Here is a 16,709-nt window from a genome sequence, read left to right as displayed (position 1 = left end):
TCTTCAAAGGATCAGTTTGGACTTGCTGGGCCTAATGGCCTGTTCCCACACTATTATGATTCTATGCTCACCTGCCATTCATGGAAGAGAGTGCCAAATCTCTCCTACCCCTTGTGTCGAAGTGCTTCCTAACATCTCTCCTGAGCAGTCTGGCCCTCATTCTAAGACTATGCCTCCTAGTTCTAGAATTCCCCAAACAGTGGAAACAGCTTCTCTTTAGCTACCCTGTCTTTTCCTGTTAATATCTTGAAGATTTCAATCAGATCACACTTTAAATGTCTAAATTCTTGTGAAAATGCCTAATTTGTCGAATCTCTCCTCATAAGTTAACACCTGAAGTCCAGGTATTTTAATATTTGAAGCAGCGTTTCTCAGGCCAGGGTTTGCTCCTTTAATACTGCCTCAGACTCTTGAGAAAGTGCAATGGGACACACAGACATACAAATTGTAGTTGCTGGGCATCTCTTATGATGCAGCTCATGGATGGAGACTGCATGCACACATTAACTCAATGGCATCTCCGGTGGACATGCTGCTAAATCTCCATCCATTATTTAACCAGCAGCAGGAGAGCACGGGATCTCAATGCCATTTAATTATTCCTGCAATGATTAACAAATGGAATTTGGCTCTGACCTCGAGTGCATGAAAAACTCTGTGATCCTGAGGGAGGTTAAAACACTTAACATCTTAGCCGCAACACATCCTGAACAGATATGACAGAAGCATTACTGAAATTTGATATTCCTCTGCTGCACATGAATAGCTGAAAGAGATTAATTGCTCCTTCACTCTCGGCTTTGAAGATGTGCAAGTGCTGGTAATGCATTAAATATTTGAAATGGAACACCTTAGGAGGCCGGTTGATTAAAGTTTAATGGTTTTAGGTCCATCCTTATTTAAATAAACAAATCTATTGGAGGCAGATTGCAGCTCCAAAGTAAAACTGCAATCAGCATACCAAGCAAGCAATTTAAATCAACTTTTTAGACTATTTTACTCATGGTTAAAAAATTACACGTACAACTATTGCATGGAAAGAAAAAGTATTAGATGTGAGAGATACCAGTCCGCGTAATCCTGGGATTGTGAACGGAGTAGTTACTGCATCCAAAATAGAATCTGTCAGCACCTAATAGAATCACAGAATCCCCACAGTGTGGAAACAGGCCATTTGGCCCACACCGACCCTGTGAAGAGTAAACTACCCAGACCCATTCCCCTATCCTATTTCTCCACATTTACCCCTGACTAATGCACCTATCCTACTCATCCCCTAACACTATGGGCAATTTAGCATAGCCAATTCACCCTAACCTGCACATCTTTGGACTGTTGGAGGAAACCGGAGCATCCAGAGGAAACCCACGCAGACACTGGGAGAACGTGCAAACTCCACACTGACAGACAGTCGCCCGAGACTGGAATCAAACCCAGGTCCCTGGCACTGAGGTAGCAGTGCTAACCACTGAGCCACCGTGCCGTCCTATCGTACCACACATTAATTGAGGGATCTTGCTGGATACTCTGAATATTTTGAAAAGATACAAACACTGCGTGTAAACAATTCCTGGTCAACGTACAGCCAGCTGTTGCTGCAGATCTTTGATTTGAGCCTGGAGGGCCTCCATCTGTTGGCTTGGTCTCTTTGGGTTCGTGGCAGAGTATGAAAGCTGAGACAGGCCATTTAGCGCCTGTTTTAGCCTCTCCACATCGTTTAACAGCTCAGTGATCTATGACAGAAAAAACATCATCAATCTCCTCAATCCACATATCAAGTGTTCACATCATAAGGCAGAATGGTAAAGAAGGGCGCAGTGTGATTGGAAACCAAATATATTTTAGAATGATTCACTGGGGCTAGAGGAAAGTCTCATGTCTACATTGCTCCTTTCACAGTCTCAGCACATTCTGAAGTATATCACAGCCAATAGAGTACCTTTTGAAGTGTAGTCACCGTTAAAATATAGGAGAAACAACCAATTTGTGCACAGCAAGTTCCCACAAGAACGGATGTGACATGGACATATAAATAATCATTTTTTCTGCTATTGGTTGGGGGATAAATACTGGTGAGGACACTCAGGATATACCCCTGCTCTTCTTTGGATAGTGCTGCCCTCCCTCCCCAGCCCAAAGCAACATGAAGGGCCTCAGTTTAACAGCACCTTTAAAAGAAACCATCTCTGACAGTACAGCTCTCCTGCAGTACTATCACTGCAAGTTATCAATTTATGCTGAATTGAAATCTCTAAAATGGGATTTGAGAAACAACAAATAAATTGCAAGCATGGCCTGGCGTAAGAATCTTTCTCTGAAAGTACTAAAAATTGCAAACATCTGCAAACTAAGGCTGAGGATAGAGTTCCTGGAGACGCTGATGTGAATCGCCTTTGGAAACACATCCTCAAAATAATTACTGACCATTGCATTTACACATGTCCTTAGTCTGAACTCACTGGAGTTCTCAGACATCTTTGCTGTTTGAAAGAGCAGATATAGTCCCTTTTGGAAGAATACGAATATTGGGCAATCAACATCTTCCTTGGTTTAGTAACATGACCACTCATATAATAACAGACCAGCTCAGAAATATTATACACTTACTGCACACGTGAAAGCAAGAGCCTCTCAGGACCTTGAACTACTTTCCCTCACAGAACAGTCAACATTCTACTGTATGCAAAGTATTTAATTGCCTATAGTAAATCCAAAGCAGATAACATGGACCCCAATGTGGTCAGCACTGCTACCCTACAGCACCAGGGACTCAGGTTAGATTCCAGCACTGGACCACTGTCATATGGACCTTGCACATTCTCCCTATGTCTGCGTGGGTTTTCTTGCACAGTCCAAATATGTGCAGGTAAGGGTGGACTGACTATGGGAAATTGCCAAAATATCCAGGGATGTGCTGGTTAGTGATGGGAATACAGAGTTACAGGGATAGGGTGTGGGTGTGGGTGGGATACTCTTCAGAGGGCTAGTGCAGACTCTATCAGCTGAATGGCCTCTATATGCAACGTAGGAATCCTATGATTCAATAACCTCCAACATATCAGCACCGATACTTTGGTAATGTTAATATTCTACCAAAAAACAGGCAAAATTTGCCAGTTCAAAGATACATAGAATTGACAAGACAGAAAGTGGTTATTTGGCCCAAATTGTTCTATACTGGGGGAGCAAATTACTACGGATGCTAGCATCTATACTGAAAATATAAAATGCTGGAAATCACAGTGTCAGACAGCATCCATGGAGAGAGTAAGTTAACGTTGAGTCTAGATGACTTTTCATCAGAGATGAAGTGCTCTATACTGGTATCAACTTTCATAAACTTCCTATTTACTTTATCTCAACATAAGCTTCTATTCCTTTCTCCCTCATGATTATCTAACTTCCCTTTCAATGCATCAGTACTATTTACCCCAACTACCCCCTAATGAGATCCACATTCTCACCACTCCCTGGCTATTGAATTCCTTCTTTAATTGCTTCTTAGATCGAATTCATGACTATTGGTTTTCCATGGGCTACAGTTTGACGCCCCTTATGGGAATATCTTACTAAATAGTTTCTTTCCATTTTAAAGCATCAAATGGAACCCCCACCCTCACCCGCCCACAATGCCCGAATAGTCATGCATTCCTTTTACTCTACCTTGTTATCCTTGGCCTCAATTTGCTTCGCAGATTCCTGAATACTTTTCTGCAGATCACAAATCGTTGCCATGGAATCATCATATTTATTTTTAAGTTCTTTAATTTCTTGTTCAAAGCTGAAGGAACGCGATTGAAAAGTCTCCTTTTCATCTTTTGCCGATAGTTCTTTCTCTTTGGCACGTAATATTTCAGTGCACATTTGATCCTCCTTCTCTTTCAACTCTGCCAAGTCTTTGTTTAATGATATTACTTGAGCCTCTAATGTACTCTTCACCGTTTCATGCTTTGATAGGTCATTTGCCTCCTTTGTTTTCAGTTCTGTAATTGTCCTGCTCAAGGCTTCAGCATCTGCCTGCAGTTTTGAAATCTCTGTAACCTTTCCTCTCAATTCCTCTTCTCGCTCATTCAGCTGGTTCTTCAGTCTGGCAATATCAGTGTCCATCTTCTCTTTCCATTCTGTATGCTCTAGAAGTGGTAGAGAACTCTTCTTCTGATCATCTAACTGGAGCAACAGGGTTTCTACCTTTTGCTGCTCCTGTGCACAAGAAGTCTTCATCTTCTCCTTTTCTTTCTGCAGCTCCAAAACTCTGTTGTTCAGCAATGTTTTCATTGCCTCAAACTCTTCAACAGGGATGTACTTTAACTGTATACTCTCTTTTAATGCCTGGATATCTGACTGCAGTTTGGCATTTTCCTTCTGTGATCTTTCACTTTGCAATTCAACATCTGCGCACTTCCTCATCACTTTTTCCACATGCTCATCCTTTTCACCCATTCCATTAACAAACTTGCTTTCCATTTCTTCGTATATATCTTTAGAAACATAATGTTTCTCCAAGTTTTCTTCCAAATGTCCAACTGTTTTCTTCAGCTCTTCAGTCTCTTTCTTGTACTTTTTAGCTTCCTCTTGAAACGCAGAGCATTGCTGGGTCTTTTCGGTCAACTGATTCATCAGTTCTTTCAAAGAGACATTAAATTCATTCTGTTTCTGTTCATAATTTTCCAGAGGAACATACTGCGAACTGAGGGATTCCTGTAGTATATGAAGCTCATTTGCAAGGTTCATTTTTTCTTTGCGAAGCTCAACGGTTTCTTCCTGAGCTTCCTTGTATTTTGACAAAGCCTCATCAACTTTCTTCTGCTGTTCCTCCGCTCTGCAGTTCAGGGTAGTCTTCAATTCTTCATGCTGCTGAAGGGGTACGTACTCTCTTTGCATTCGATCTTGAAGGATGACTAGCTGTTCTTTCAACTGATTTTTCTCTTGCTCACTCCTTGCCATCTCATTCTGCACCTCACTGCATTGCTTTGTTGCTAATGACAATTCAAGTGCAGCTTTTTCTGAGGCAGCATTCAGAACCTTTTTCAATTCCTCATGTTTTTCCAAGGGGACATATTGACTTTTCAAAGAGTCTTTCAAAGCAGCAATTTCTTGGAGTACATTTTCTGTCTGCTTCTGTGCCAGGCTATACTTCTGGTTGAGTTCTTCCAACTCAGTCTTTGATTTGCTAACAATGGAATTTAGAGCTGTTATTTCCTTCTTGTGCTTTTCTGGAGATACATACTGAGTCTGCACATGATTCAGGTTATCCCTTATTGTATTCTTCTCAACTTTTAACTTTTCTGATTCTTTCAAAGCCTCCTTGTACCTTTGTGACACCTTAGAAACTTGCTTGTTCAGGTCTTGTACAGTTTGATTCATTGAAGACTTTATCGAGTCATGGGTTTTCAAAGGTACATACTCCACTTGAATTTTGTGTTTCAAGCCTTCTAGTTCAGATTTGATGCGAACATTTTCCTGCTGAATAGCTTCATTTTCTTTTTGTAGCTTTTGCTGCTTTTGGGTTATATCAGAAACTTTCTCCCCCTGACTGTCAAAGGAACTCTTTAACGACTGATATTGTTCCATCTTCACACATGCAGCTGCTTGAGCCCTCTCTCTCTCCAGTTCTTTCTGCAGCTGGACAACTTCCTTTTGAGCTCTATTATATTTATCCTTTGCTTCTACCACCTGCTTCTCCTTCTCTTCCAAACCACTGATGAACGAATTCCTCATATTCTCAAACTCTTCAGCTGGTACACACTGCGATATCTTTTTCTCCATGCTCTTCAGTTCATTCTCCATTCCAATTATCTTTCTCTCGGTTTCTTGATTCTTTTGCTCTGACATGGTTAAAGCCTGCTTCATCTCTCTCACCTCCTCCTTGTATCTATCCACTTGCTTAACCTCACCCGATTCCTGTATTGATAAAACGCCAAGTTTGATTTGGTTTTGGAGCCTCTCCACCTCCGACAATGCTTCCTCGTGTTTCGATTTCACATCCTTCAACTGAGTTTTGAGTTCATCCACTGCTCGATTGTTTCCTGCAGAACCTTGTTTTGAAAGGTGATCTTTGAGTGCGTTGACATGAGCTTGCAGGAGCTTCACTTTTCCTTCCGATTCAAACATTCGCTTTTGTACTTCACTTAAGGCATCTTCCAGTTGCCTGATCTGCTCTTCCGATTCCTGTTTCACACGCTTGCACTCGTCGTTCAAGACTTCGCAATGTTTATTCCTGTTCAACAACTCCAGTTGAAGGTTGTTTACCTCCTTCCTTGCCAACTCAAACCTTTTTCTCGTCATTTCCAAGTCCTTTCTCAAACTCTCATTTACCTCAGGCGTGCTTTGAAACGGTGCTATCACCTCACTTGATCCAACAGCCAACTTGGAAGGATGCTGAAAGAAAAATAGATTAATACAACAATTAGCAAAAACAAGAAATTAAACTAAACTTTAAGAGATTACTTTGTTCATTTTCATGTGCAATTAGAGGTGCTGCCATGGGCCCAACATCCCAATTTTTTTAAGGTGAGACAAAGATTTTCCTTTGTAATGAAATGCCAGTCAGCAAAATAGTAATTTCTGAGAATGAGGATCTAGTTACACCAACAATTGCAAGTCTGAACTGCAGGACTTTTAAAAGCAAAACACTTTACAATCTATTCAGGCATTGACATCTAATCAACACCCAGCTCCCAAACCTAATTTCTATCCCTCAGATTTCACTCTCATGGGTACCTCTCCTTGCCTTCTGCACCATCAGCAACAATCTTTTAGTCATTGTTTAATTTGGTGAATGGGAGCCAGTGTTATATAATGCAAAAGAGGGTCATTCAGCCCTTTACAGCTGCACTAGTTATCATAGTTATACAGTCTCACAGTACCGAACCCAACACTTTGGTCCAACTCATCCAAGTTTCCCAAATTAAACTAGTCCCATTTGCTTATGTTTAGCTCATATCCCTCTAACCTTGCCCATAAATGTCTTTTAAATGTAACTGTACCCACATCTATCAATGAGCATTATGAATTTGATTCAATTTTCCTGCTTTTTTTTCCCTTATTCTTTCACTTTTTTTCTAATCAAATCATCCAATGCTCTTGCCAATGTTTCACATGGACCTGCCTCCAACACCTCCAGGGAGTGCACATCCAAAGCCCTTTTAAGCTTACATCACATATTCTGTGTTTACAAATCACTTAAAATCTGTGCCCTCTCATTCTTGATTCTTTCACAAGTAGAAACAGATTTTCCTGAACTACACCTCACATGATTTTGAAAACATTATCACGTCTACTTCTAGCATACTTCTCTCCAAGGAGTACTGTTCCAGTCTCTCCAATCTGTCCTCATAAATGAAAGTCCTCTTCCCTGGAATCATTTTTGTAAAGTACCATCTACTGAAATGGTAATGAACCAGTCCTTTATTATTGCATGCCTATTTCATATTGTCTGTTTTCTCATAAGCAGGTTCATTATCTTACAGCCATTTCTTCAGATTTTAAGAACCATCTTTGAACCAAAAGCTTTAATATTTTCAAAATGTTCCTCATAGCCAATCCTCTTGGCTGTTGTATAGCACTTCAAAACATATAAGCGAGAACACAGACTTAGTGGTGGAAACATGCAACTTATCCAATGAGCCTCCATTATTGCCCTCACACGTTGCTTTTGGTGGAAAGGCAAATGTGTGTCTTAAGAATGGAAAACAACATAAAAAATGATCACATCCATCAGGAAACTGTTCGCACAAAGCAACAAAAAACTTCATATTTTTATTTTGACCAAATAATGACAAGAACACAAAGGTATTATCCACCAAACTGTCACTTTGGGAGAAATCCCAATTATGATTAAATAGGAAATAGCAACTTCAACAATTTTTAAATGAAAAAAAACTAATAAATACTTCATTAATAAAGGAAGGAAGGCTGCTGAAGTGAATTTGTTCAAGAAGCATTTATAAAGGAGAGTATTGACACCAAGGAGATAGTTGGAAAAGATGAGTTTGTTGTACCTACCATCCTCAAACAAAATGCATTTTTGATCTTGCAAGGCACATGTTGGAAAGTAGTATCTTAGTTGCAGATTGTTCTGGCCTCACACGAAACACAAATATAAAGAGAGACATAACACCAGCACCTCACCAGAGGCTCACTGATAATGTTACCAAGTATGCTGACAAAATGTCTGAAAATGAACCTTCCAGCTCAGCGAGCAAATTTACATCCAGAACCTCAACCTGAGCTACAAATCTTCTCAAAACATGCTAACATTACACAACAGCAGATTAAACTTTATTAGGATATTATTCAGCATTAGTATTGACTAGAATTTGGAATCCCATCAGCTTCAATAAGTGGGACTGTTAATATCTCATTCCTAATTAGCATTTGAGATCAGAGTCAGCTCATCTTTATTTTGTTTCCAGATCTTTACAAGAACAGAGGAAACCTCTCCAGAGTAGAAACCACCCTCAGAGTGTACAAAGCAATACGTGCTTCACATAAACTTAACCTCATAGGATGCTCCACTTCAGATTAAGAAGTAAATTTACAAACATCAACTTAATAAATTGAATAAACCGCAAGTGATTAAGTATTTCACCAAGCTGAAGTGTAAATATTTATGCACTCTAAGGAGCACAATATAAAACAAGATTGAAAGTGATTAGCTGTTCTATGAACCCAGGGAGAAATGGTGGCTTCGTCATAGTCTCTCTGGACAATTAATCCAAAGGCACAAACTCATGCTCTTGTGGGGAGAGGTGTTCAAATCCCACCTTGGCAGCTGATCAAAACTTACATGTGATCAAAAAATCTGCAATTGAAAGCCAGTCACAGCAATGGCAATCAGAAGCTATTACTGATGGTCACTGAAAACCCGTCAGACTCTCTAATACATTTTGGGGAACAAAATCTACCCTCCTTACCCCACCTGACCGAAACGTGACTCCACACCTCAGTAATACGATTGATCTCAAGCACCCTCAGTTCAAGGGGTTATTCCCAACACCAAAATGGATCCACATGCACATGCATTCAGACAGTGACAGTAGTTAGTCACAGCTAGAGCCTGTGCTGTTGACATCACTACGTGAGGATGCATTTGCACATGTGCTGGTGTCATCACATTCAGTGCAGTGATATCCACACGGTTGCAGGTGTAGATGGCCTCACCAAAGGTCACTACTTGGTGCATGCATCGTTTGAAGACATGCAGCTACAATATTTGGTTCTCAGTGGTCTCCTTTCCTCTGGCTGAGGGAACGAGGCTGAAACTTGGGAAGGAGGCTGAGTGAGAGGTGGGAGACGGACATTTGAGGTGAAGGGGCAAGGCAGAGGGGGAGGAGGTTTCTGCCATAAGCTTCGTCACCCTGGATCCTCAAGAAGCAGGTAGTGAGGGGGAGAGGTGCACTTGATGATAGGGACAGTACCAGATTCAGCACCCACCTCTCCCTATAGGACAGTGTCTTCTGCCTCATTCCATCGCCTCACACATTGTTTCAAGGAGACCAATTTAATGTATAGGAGGCTTGAAAAGACACAAAATCTAACTAAAACAAAGTAAGGACAATTACAATGGATTTGTTTCAGTTTTTGGTGTATTTATGTGAGAGTATTGACCACATCATTGAAAACAGACTCAATCGTGTTTTAATTGTTGTCATTTCTGAAAATCTCTTTCCCCTGGAGCTCCTGTCAGAACTCAGCTTGTCCAGGAACCTACAGGTCCCATTGCTACCACTCAACCATTCTCCATGTTCCCAGGTAAACTATTTAACTCATCATGGGATCATTGACCATCTTCACTATTAATAGTCAGCATCTGAATACAGTGAAATCCTTCAAGACCGTTCTCATTACATCAGCAAATCATTTTCTTTGCTCTCCATACAATTGAAAAGAAAGGCAGAAATAATGCTACAACAGAACAATTTTAGATAGTTACAACACTAAACCTTTACTGTATTCCTTAAACTGTTCATGTGGGGCAAGCCAAAAAAACAAACATTTACCTGTGACTCTGTGGCAGGAAAATTAGTCTGTTTCACAGCCATTTCTTCTTTCACTAATATTTTAAAGGAAATGAAACATAAAATAATAATTTAATCCAAACACTCTGTGCATATAACCATTTTCTTAATTAACTCTCTCCCCTCCAGGGCATTCAGCTTATTACGCGGGCTATTTGTTTTAAAAGATGCAATACAGCAAAATGCACCCAAAACTAGACAATAATCTTTTAACAGGAGAAGACAGCAACATTTGCATTGCATTTCATTAGGCCACAAGGAATTCTGAGAATTCATAACATAATCTTCATTTACAGTTTGTCTTCATCTTTGTTGTTATCGGGCAGAAAATTAATTCTGAGCAAGTCGTGATTCTGTTTGGAATCTGGGTTTGAATTGAATGCCGTTTCAGGAAATGGAAGCCAACAGTACGTTGGCCTTATTCACACAATGTCTTTTACACAGCAAGGAAAACCACTTCACAGGAGTGTTTTAACACAAAACTTGACAAGCTAGAGAGCACAGATTTACTCACAGCTAGAAATATAGTAGAGGCAACGATTACAGAAACTTACTTTCTTTGCCCCTCACTCAACCCAAAACGTGACTAAATTGGAAATGCAATTGCTGGATATTTTACAAAGTATTTCAACAAATATTTGCAGTAATACCAGGATATCAGGAAGAGATGGAAGTGAGTACAGCTCAACTGTTCATTCATTGGCTGAATGGCCTCCTTTGTTGCTGTCTTATTCAATGTCAACATGTATCATCTGTTAGAAATGGAGCGCCCATGGCAGTGAGAACCATTGTTAAAAGTAAAGAGGAGCCAGACTTCAGTTAGAGGTTGCATTTTGTGATGGGAGTTTAGAGGAGTCTTTTGTTTTATATGTTCATGGCCTGTAGGCATCAGTGGCATTTATTGCCCATCCCTAATTGCTCAGAGTGCAGTCAGGAATCAACCTCATTGCTGCATGTCTGGAATGTGTCGGACAGAACAGGTAAAGACAACAGATTTTCTTCCCTAATGGACATCAGTTAACCAGGTGGGTTTCTACAACAATTGGCAGTGGTTACAGTGGTCTTTATTCCTGATGAAGGGCTTTTGCCCGAAACGTCGATTTTGCCTGTCCTCGGATGCTGCCTGAATTGCTGTGCTCTTCCAGCACCACTGATCCAGAATCTGGTTTCCAGCATCTGCAGTCATTGTTTTTACCTCAGTGGTTATATGGTTGACATGAGGCTAGCTTTTAATTGCTTAAAAAAACAAAATCAGCACCTGTCATGGTGGGATTTAAACTAGTGTCTCCAGAACATTAATCTGAGGGGGGGGGTCCGAATTACTAGCCCAGTGACACTACCACCTTCCTATTCAGCAAGAGCTCAATGTGTACAATGGATTTCTAAAACGGGAGAAAATTCTCATTATCGAATCCTTCGATAATTGACACAATATCACTAATGGCACACATTGAAATTTTTGATCTGTGCTGTGACAGAAGGTTTGAAAGTATTAACATCCTTTTTGGATTTGGACAGATCAAAGACATTTAATACCTTTGGTTCATTCACATCTCAGAACTTCACTTGAGACAAAGAGGTCTCACACTGAACACCTAACACTGAACATATCAACAAACAAAATATTAACTGCATTAAATCAATCTTGGACAGCAATCAGAATTTTTGCTTTACTTTCAAGTTGCCTTAAATGTTTTGGATTAACTCTCAGTAACCCAAGCAAAGGCGATGTTACAATCTCGGGACAAGTAACAAAATACACAATCGTTCTGGAATGAAAAGAAATTTTAACACTGCTCAGTATTAATTATTAACAGAATTAACCCTCCACATTGCAGGTTGACAATGACGTAGTGGTAATGTCTCTGGTCTAGTAATCCTGAACCTCAGCTATAGCTCTGGGGTCATGGGTTTGGCCCCCATCATGGCAAATGGTGAAATGTGAAATCAATTTAAAAATTCAGATTTAGAAATGAAAGCTAAATTCAATCAAATACGCAAATAATTTCAGGTTAATCACCGGTAGATTTAATTACATCACAATAATTGTCATCCAACATTACATTTCTTTGCACACTACTCCAAATTCAAAAGTCTTCAACACCATCAAAAAAAGAATGGTTTATAGTCATTAAAAAGAAAGATTCGATCTTACCCTTCACCATTGGGATACTTGCTGCCATCTGCTCATAGAAGTGCCCACTCTACATTAATTAAAGCACAAGGTTTCATTAACAATTTCATTCAAAAAGATCCTCCCATGATTCAGTAAGAACAACCCAAGCTCATACAATAACTTTAATATCATAAAATGCTAATCAGGAGCATTTGACTACCTTATCCACCTTAAAATGTCTGAAATTCTGTAAGTGCTGCAGATACATGGGAACACTACAACCACTAAGATTCCCTCCAAGCCACTCACCGTCCTTACTTGGAAATATAAGGCTGTTCCTTCACTGCCCCTGGGTCAAGAATCTGGAACTCTCTTCTGAATAGCACTGTAAGTCTAATAACAGCATATGCACTGCAATGGTTCAAGGAGGCAGTTCACCATCACCTTCTCAAGGGGGACTAGGGATGGACAATAAATGCTGGTCAAGTCTGCAAAACCCATATCCCGTGGGCTAATAAAATTATAAAGCAACATATAATCGATAACGTGACTGAAGAGATGGTTGAGGGCTTAGTTAAAAAGATATTTTTAAATGAGCATTTTAAGGAAGTATAGGAGGCGAGAGATACAGAGGTGGAGGGGCTTGTCAGGTAACAGTAAAATGCCAAAACCTAAGGACCAAGCAGCTGAAGATGTGACCTCCAATGTTGGTGGAATTATCAGGGACATGTAAGAGGCCAATATCAGAGGAGGGCAAGGTTTTAAAAGAACTGTTGGTCTGGAGGAAGCTACAAAGATACAGAGGAGTGATGCAATGGAGAACTTGCTTAACCGGGAGTCAGTGGAGTTCAAGCACACAAAAGAGTGATAGATGAACATGATTTGGCACAGGTTAAAATAACAGAGCAGAGATTTAGATAAGCTTAAGCTTTTTTTTTAATTCATGTGGGCATCACTGGCTGGGCCAGCATCTATTGGCCAACCCTAATTGCCCAGAGGGCAGTTGAGAGTCAACTACATTGCTGTGGGTCTGCAGTCACATGTAGACCAGACCAGGTGAGAATGGCAGATTTCCTTGCCTAAAGGTCACGAGCGAACCAAATAGGTTTTTCTGACAACTGACAATGGGTTTATGGTTATCATTACACTTCTAATTCCAGATTTTTATTGAGATCAAATTCCACTACCTTCCATGGCAGAATGCGAACCCAGGTCCCCAGAACATCATCAGGTTCTCTTGGTGAATACTCTAACAACAATACCACAAAGCCATCACATCCTCAATCATTTAAGGAAACTGGAAGATGAAGGATAACTAGGTGCACATTAGAATAACGTGAAATCCAGTTTGGAAGAACATCAGCCAGTCTAGACTAAGTCACAGTGCCAAGGGAGGTAAAACCTGTGAGGTTATCTAACCTGAGCTAGGGCAGCAACTTCCTATTCTTTACTGTGCTTAGGAGGCAACTACCACAACCTGCAACTGTCAGCAAGCTCACCATTTTATTTAGGCAAAACACAAACCTGCTGATTCACTTGGAACAACTAGCACACAAAATAAACGTGCAGCAAGTGGAGGAGGAGGAGGAGGAGATAGCAGGTGCAAAAGAGTGAGCGAGGAAACTCTGGCTTTGAAACTGGCATTAGGACACACCTTGGCCACCGTACACATTCCGATTTTGGCCTGTTTTACACTTTCCTGAGAAGGTACAAGACACAGAGAGAGACCATGTCAGGGACAGGAAACCCTCCACAATGACAGTCAGATGAAAAGTCTCAAATTTGTTTTTACAAACTCAAACTGGTGAAAAATACCACACAAATCTTTTTATTCTTGGCAGGTTTAGAGGTATAAGGTGGGCAGGAATGAGTCAGAGCAATCAAGTAAGTTCCACAGAGAGTTTGCAAAATCTCATGCAGCAATTTCAAAACATTACAACAGGATGAATTTAAAAATGTGATCACCAGCCATCAACTGTGTTATAAACACTCGCATTATCATCAAGTCTGATCCACTCACTGCATAACCACAGCTGAAGAGAAGCAAAGCATCTGGACAACAAATGAAACTAATAAGTGGAAGAGACCCTTCAGTCTCTCCAACCAGCTGCTCACAGAGAAAGGGAGCAGCTGGTATCATAACTGGCCTGTGTTGATACACACTGCTCCAGAATGTAATTAGGAACAGGGTTCATTAAAATGCACAGTGCTGGCAAAGATACTAGAGTTGTAGAGATATCCCGAGAAACTGTCAAGAGAAAGGAACACTTTTGCATTTATGCAGCACCTTTCGCAGCCTTGGAATTTTCAAAGGTGTCTGGGTGTAGCATCCTGAATGTGCACGGTGGCCAAGGTGAGTCCTAATGCCAGTTTCAAAGCCAGAGTTTCCTCGCTCACTCTTTCGCACCTGCTATCTTCTCCTCCTCCACTTCCTGCACTTTTATTTTGTGTGCTAGTTATTCCAAGTGAATGAGCATGTTTGTGTTTTGCCTAAATAAAATAGTGAGATGCAACACAACTGCCATGAGAGAAATGTGATGCTCAATTTGCACACAGCAAGCTACACAGGCAGCAATGATAATAAGCTAGTTTAGGGATATGTTTTTGTGCTCATCACGAGTGGGAACTTATGAGCCCTTCTTTCATTGGGTACCATCCAGCTGAAAGGACTGCACTTTGGTCAAACACCCTGCCTCACTTGGTCCAGTGCTCCTTCAACAATGTACTCAAGTGCCAGTTTCACAATGCAAGAGAACTGATGACTAGACTGATTGGGGGAACAGAACCAATTAGCAATGATAAATGAAGCAATCGGTTTGAATCACAACAGTTATTGCTTTAACATGCCAACATACATGTCATCATGCATTCAGACAGAAGTCATCCATGTACCTCATATGTTCTAAGCTTGGCTCTCAGACTCTCGAGTACCTTCATGTTGTCTTCCTGTTCTCGGTCGCGTGCCAGCAATAGGTTTTTCAGTTGCTGTCTCTGAAAGATGGAACATGGTACAGAAGCATTAACCCCTCACTGTTCCCGTACCATTTAGATTTAACAACTGAAACTCCAATCGAGCAAATAGTCCCCACAAAAAGGTATAAAAATACAAACTCCCATCCAGATGGTAGACTGATCATCTAACCTGGAGTCAGTGTCATAGAGCACAGAAACAGACCCTTCGGTCCAACCAGTCCATGTCGACCATAATCCCAAACTAACATAGTCCCACCTGCCTGCTCCTGGCCCATATCCCTCCAAATCTTTCCTATTCACGTAACTATCCAAGTGTCTTTTAAAAGCTGTAATTGTATCCACATCCAACACTTTCTCAGGAAGTTTATTCCAAACACAAACCATCCTCTGTAAAAAAAAAACTTGCCTCTCACGTCTTTTTTAGATCTCTCCTCTCACCTTAAAAATGTGGCCCAGACTCTTGAAATCCCACATCCTAGCGAGAAGAGGACTACCATTAACTCTAAATAAAAACCGCAAGAACTACGGATGCCTACGGAATCCCAACCTGTACCAAGATAAAGTTAATGGTAACAAAAGCCGAAGCTATGGAAAAGCTCAGCAGGTCTGGCAGCATCTGAGAGGAGAAATCAGAGTTAAAATCAGAAAAATCAGATCTGGTGACCCTTCCTCAGAACTGAGGGACCAAAATGTTAACTCTGGTTTCCCTGCACAGATGCTGCCAAACCTGCTGAGCTTTTCCAGTAACCGCAGCTTTTGTTACCATTAACTCTACCTTATATAGATTAGGAATAAAGGGACAAAGGGAGGCCATTTAGTTGCTCCTATTCCACCTGAACATCTTGGCTCTTAAATTTTAATACCCTTGGTTAAGCTACAATGACTTATCTCTGAACATATTGATCTCTCCCTCTTCCCCACACCCACCACTCCCAACCCTCTAACCTTTTAAAGCAGGTAGGTTAGGGGTGGGGAAGGGGGAAAGCATTGTTGCTTCCCACCAAGCTGTGTGTGACAAAGTGACTCAGGACATCATCCCCTAACAGCCTCGCTCCAACTGCAAGGCTTTACCCAATTCTAGTTTCTTGCAATCAGATGAACAGAATGAGAGAAATATGCTAACTTAACAAATCATCAGCCTCATTAAATTTTATTCTAAAATTGTGCCTCAAAATATCAGCAATGACAACACATCTTCTACTGTCAAACTAAAATTTAAGAGAGAGAAATGACCAGTTTAGAATCCATACAGCAATCAGTAGACTCCCAGTAAGATGGCAAGAGGTTTAAGAACAAACTGAGTTACGATCAACGTTAAGTATTTATTTATTTGTACAGAGGCTTAGTAAGATCTAGTATAGGTTTCTGAGCAGATTAAATGCAAACATGTTTTCTGAACTTACTGAAGAAATAACCAGACCCTGTAAAAGAAAGATTAGGCATTCAGGAAGAACCAAACCACAATATATGAAGGAAATTCTTCATTTCAACACAGAGAAATCTTGTGACTAACAGTGGAAGTTGAGTAAGTAAATTCCTATCAAATAAATTCAATCATTTGTTTAAGAGAATGTGATTGAAGAGAAGCATAGGTACGAACT

At 40.5% G+C, this 16,709-nt stretch overlaps 1 protein-coding gene across 10 annotated transcripts in view; it reads right to left on the bottom strand.

The window, feature by feature from the left end:
- Nucleotides 1-16,709, bottom strand: part of LOC122540891 (uveal autoantigen with coiled-coil domains and ankyrin repeats protein-like) — a 162,656-nt gene that overhangs the window by 13,300 nt on the left and 132,647 nt on the right. For all 10 annotated transcript variants that reach the window (XM_043677132.2, XM_087981284.1, XM_087981286.1 and 7 more), the window contains 5 exons: nt 15,028-15,126; nt 12,175-12,223; nt 10,002-10,054; nt 3,664-6,378; nt 1,584-1,733 (listed from right to left, as the gene is read on the bottom strand). In XM_043677132.2, coding sequence (XP_043533067.2) covers nt 1,584-1,733; nt 3,664-6,378; nt 10,002-10,054; nt 12,175-12,223; nt 15,028-15,126 — 3,066 coding nt within the window. The remainder of the gene's footprint in view (nt 1-1,583; nt 1,734-3,663; nt 6,379-10,001; nt 10,055-12,174; nt 12,224-15,027; nt 15,127-16,709) is intronic.

The sequence above is a fragment of the Chiloscyllium plagiosum genome, unplaced genomic scaffold, assembly GCF_037043375.1.
Source record: "Chiloscyllium plagiosum isolate Xiang-an unplaced genomic scaffold, Cpla_swu_hap1 HiC_scaffold_39, whole genome shotgun sequence".
NCBI lineage: Eukaryota > Metazoa > Chordata > Chondrichthyes > Orectolobiformes > Hemiscylliidae > Chiloscyllium > Chiloscyllium plagiosum.
Note: the sequence above shows the minus strand (reverse complement) of the source record. Positions and strands in the feature narration are given on the sequence as shown.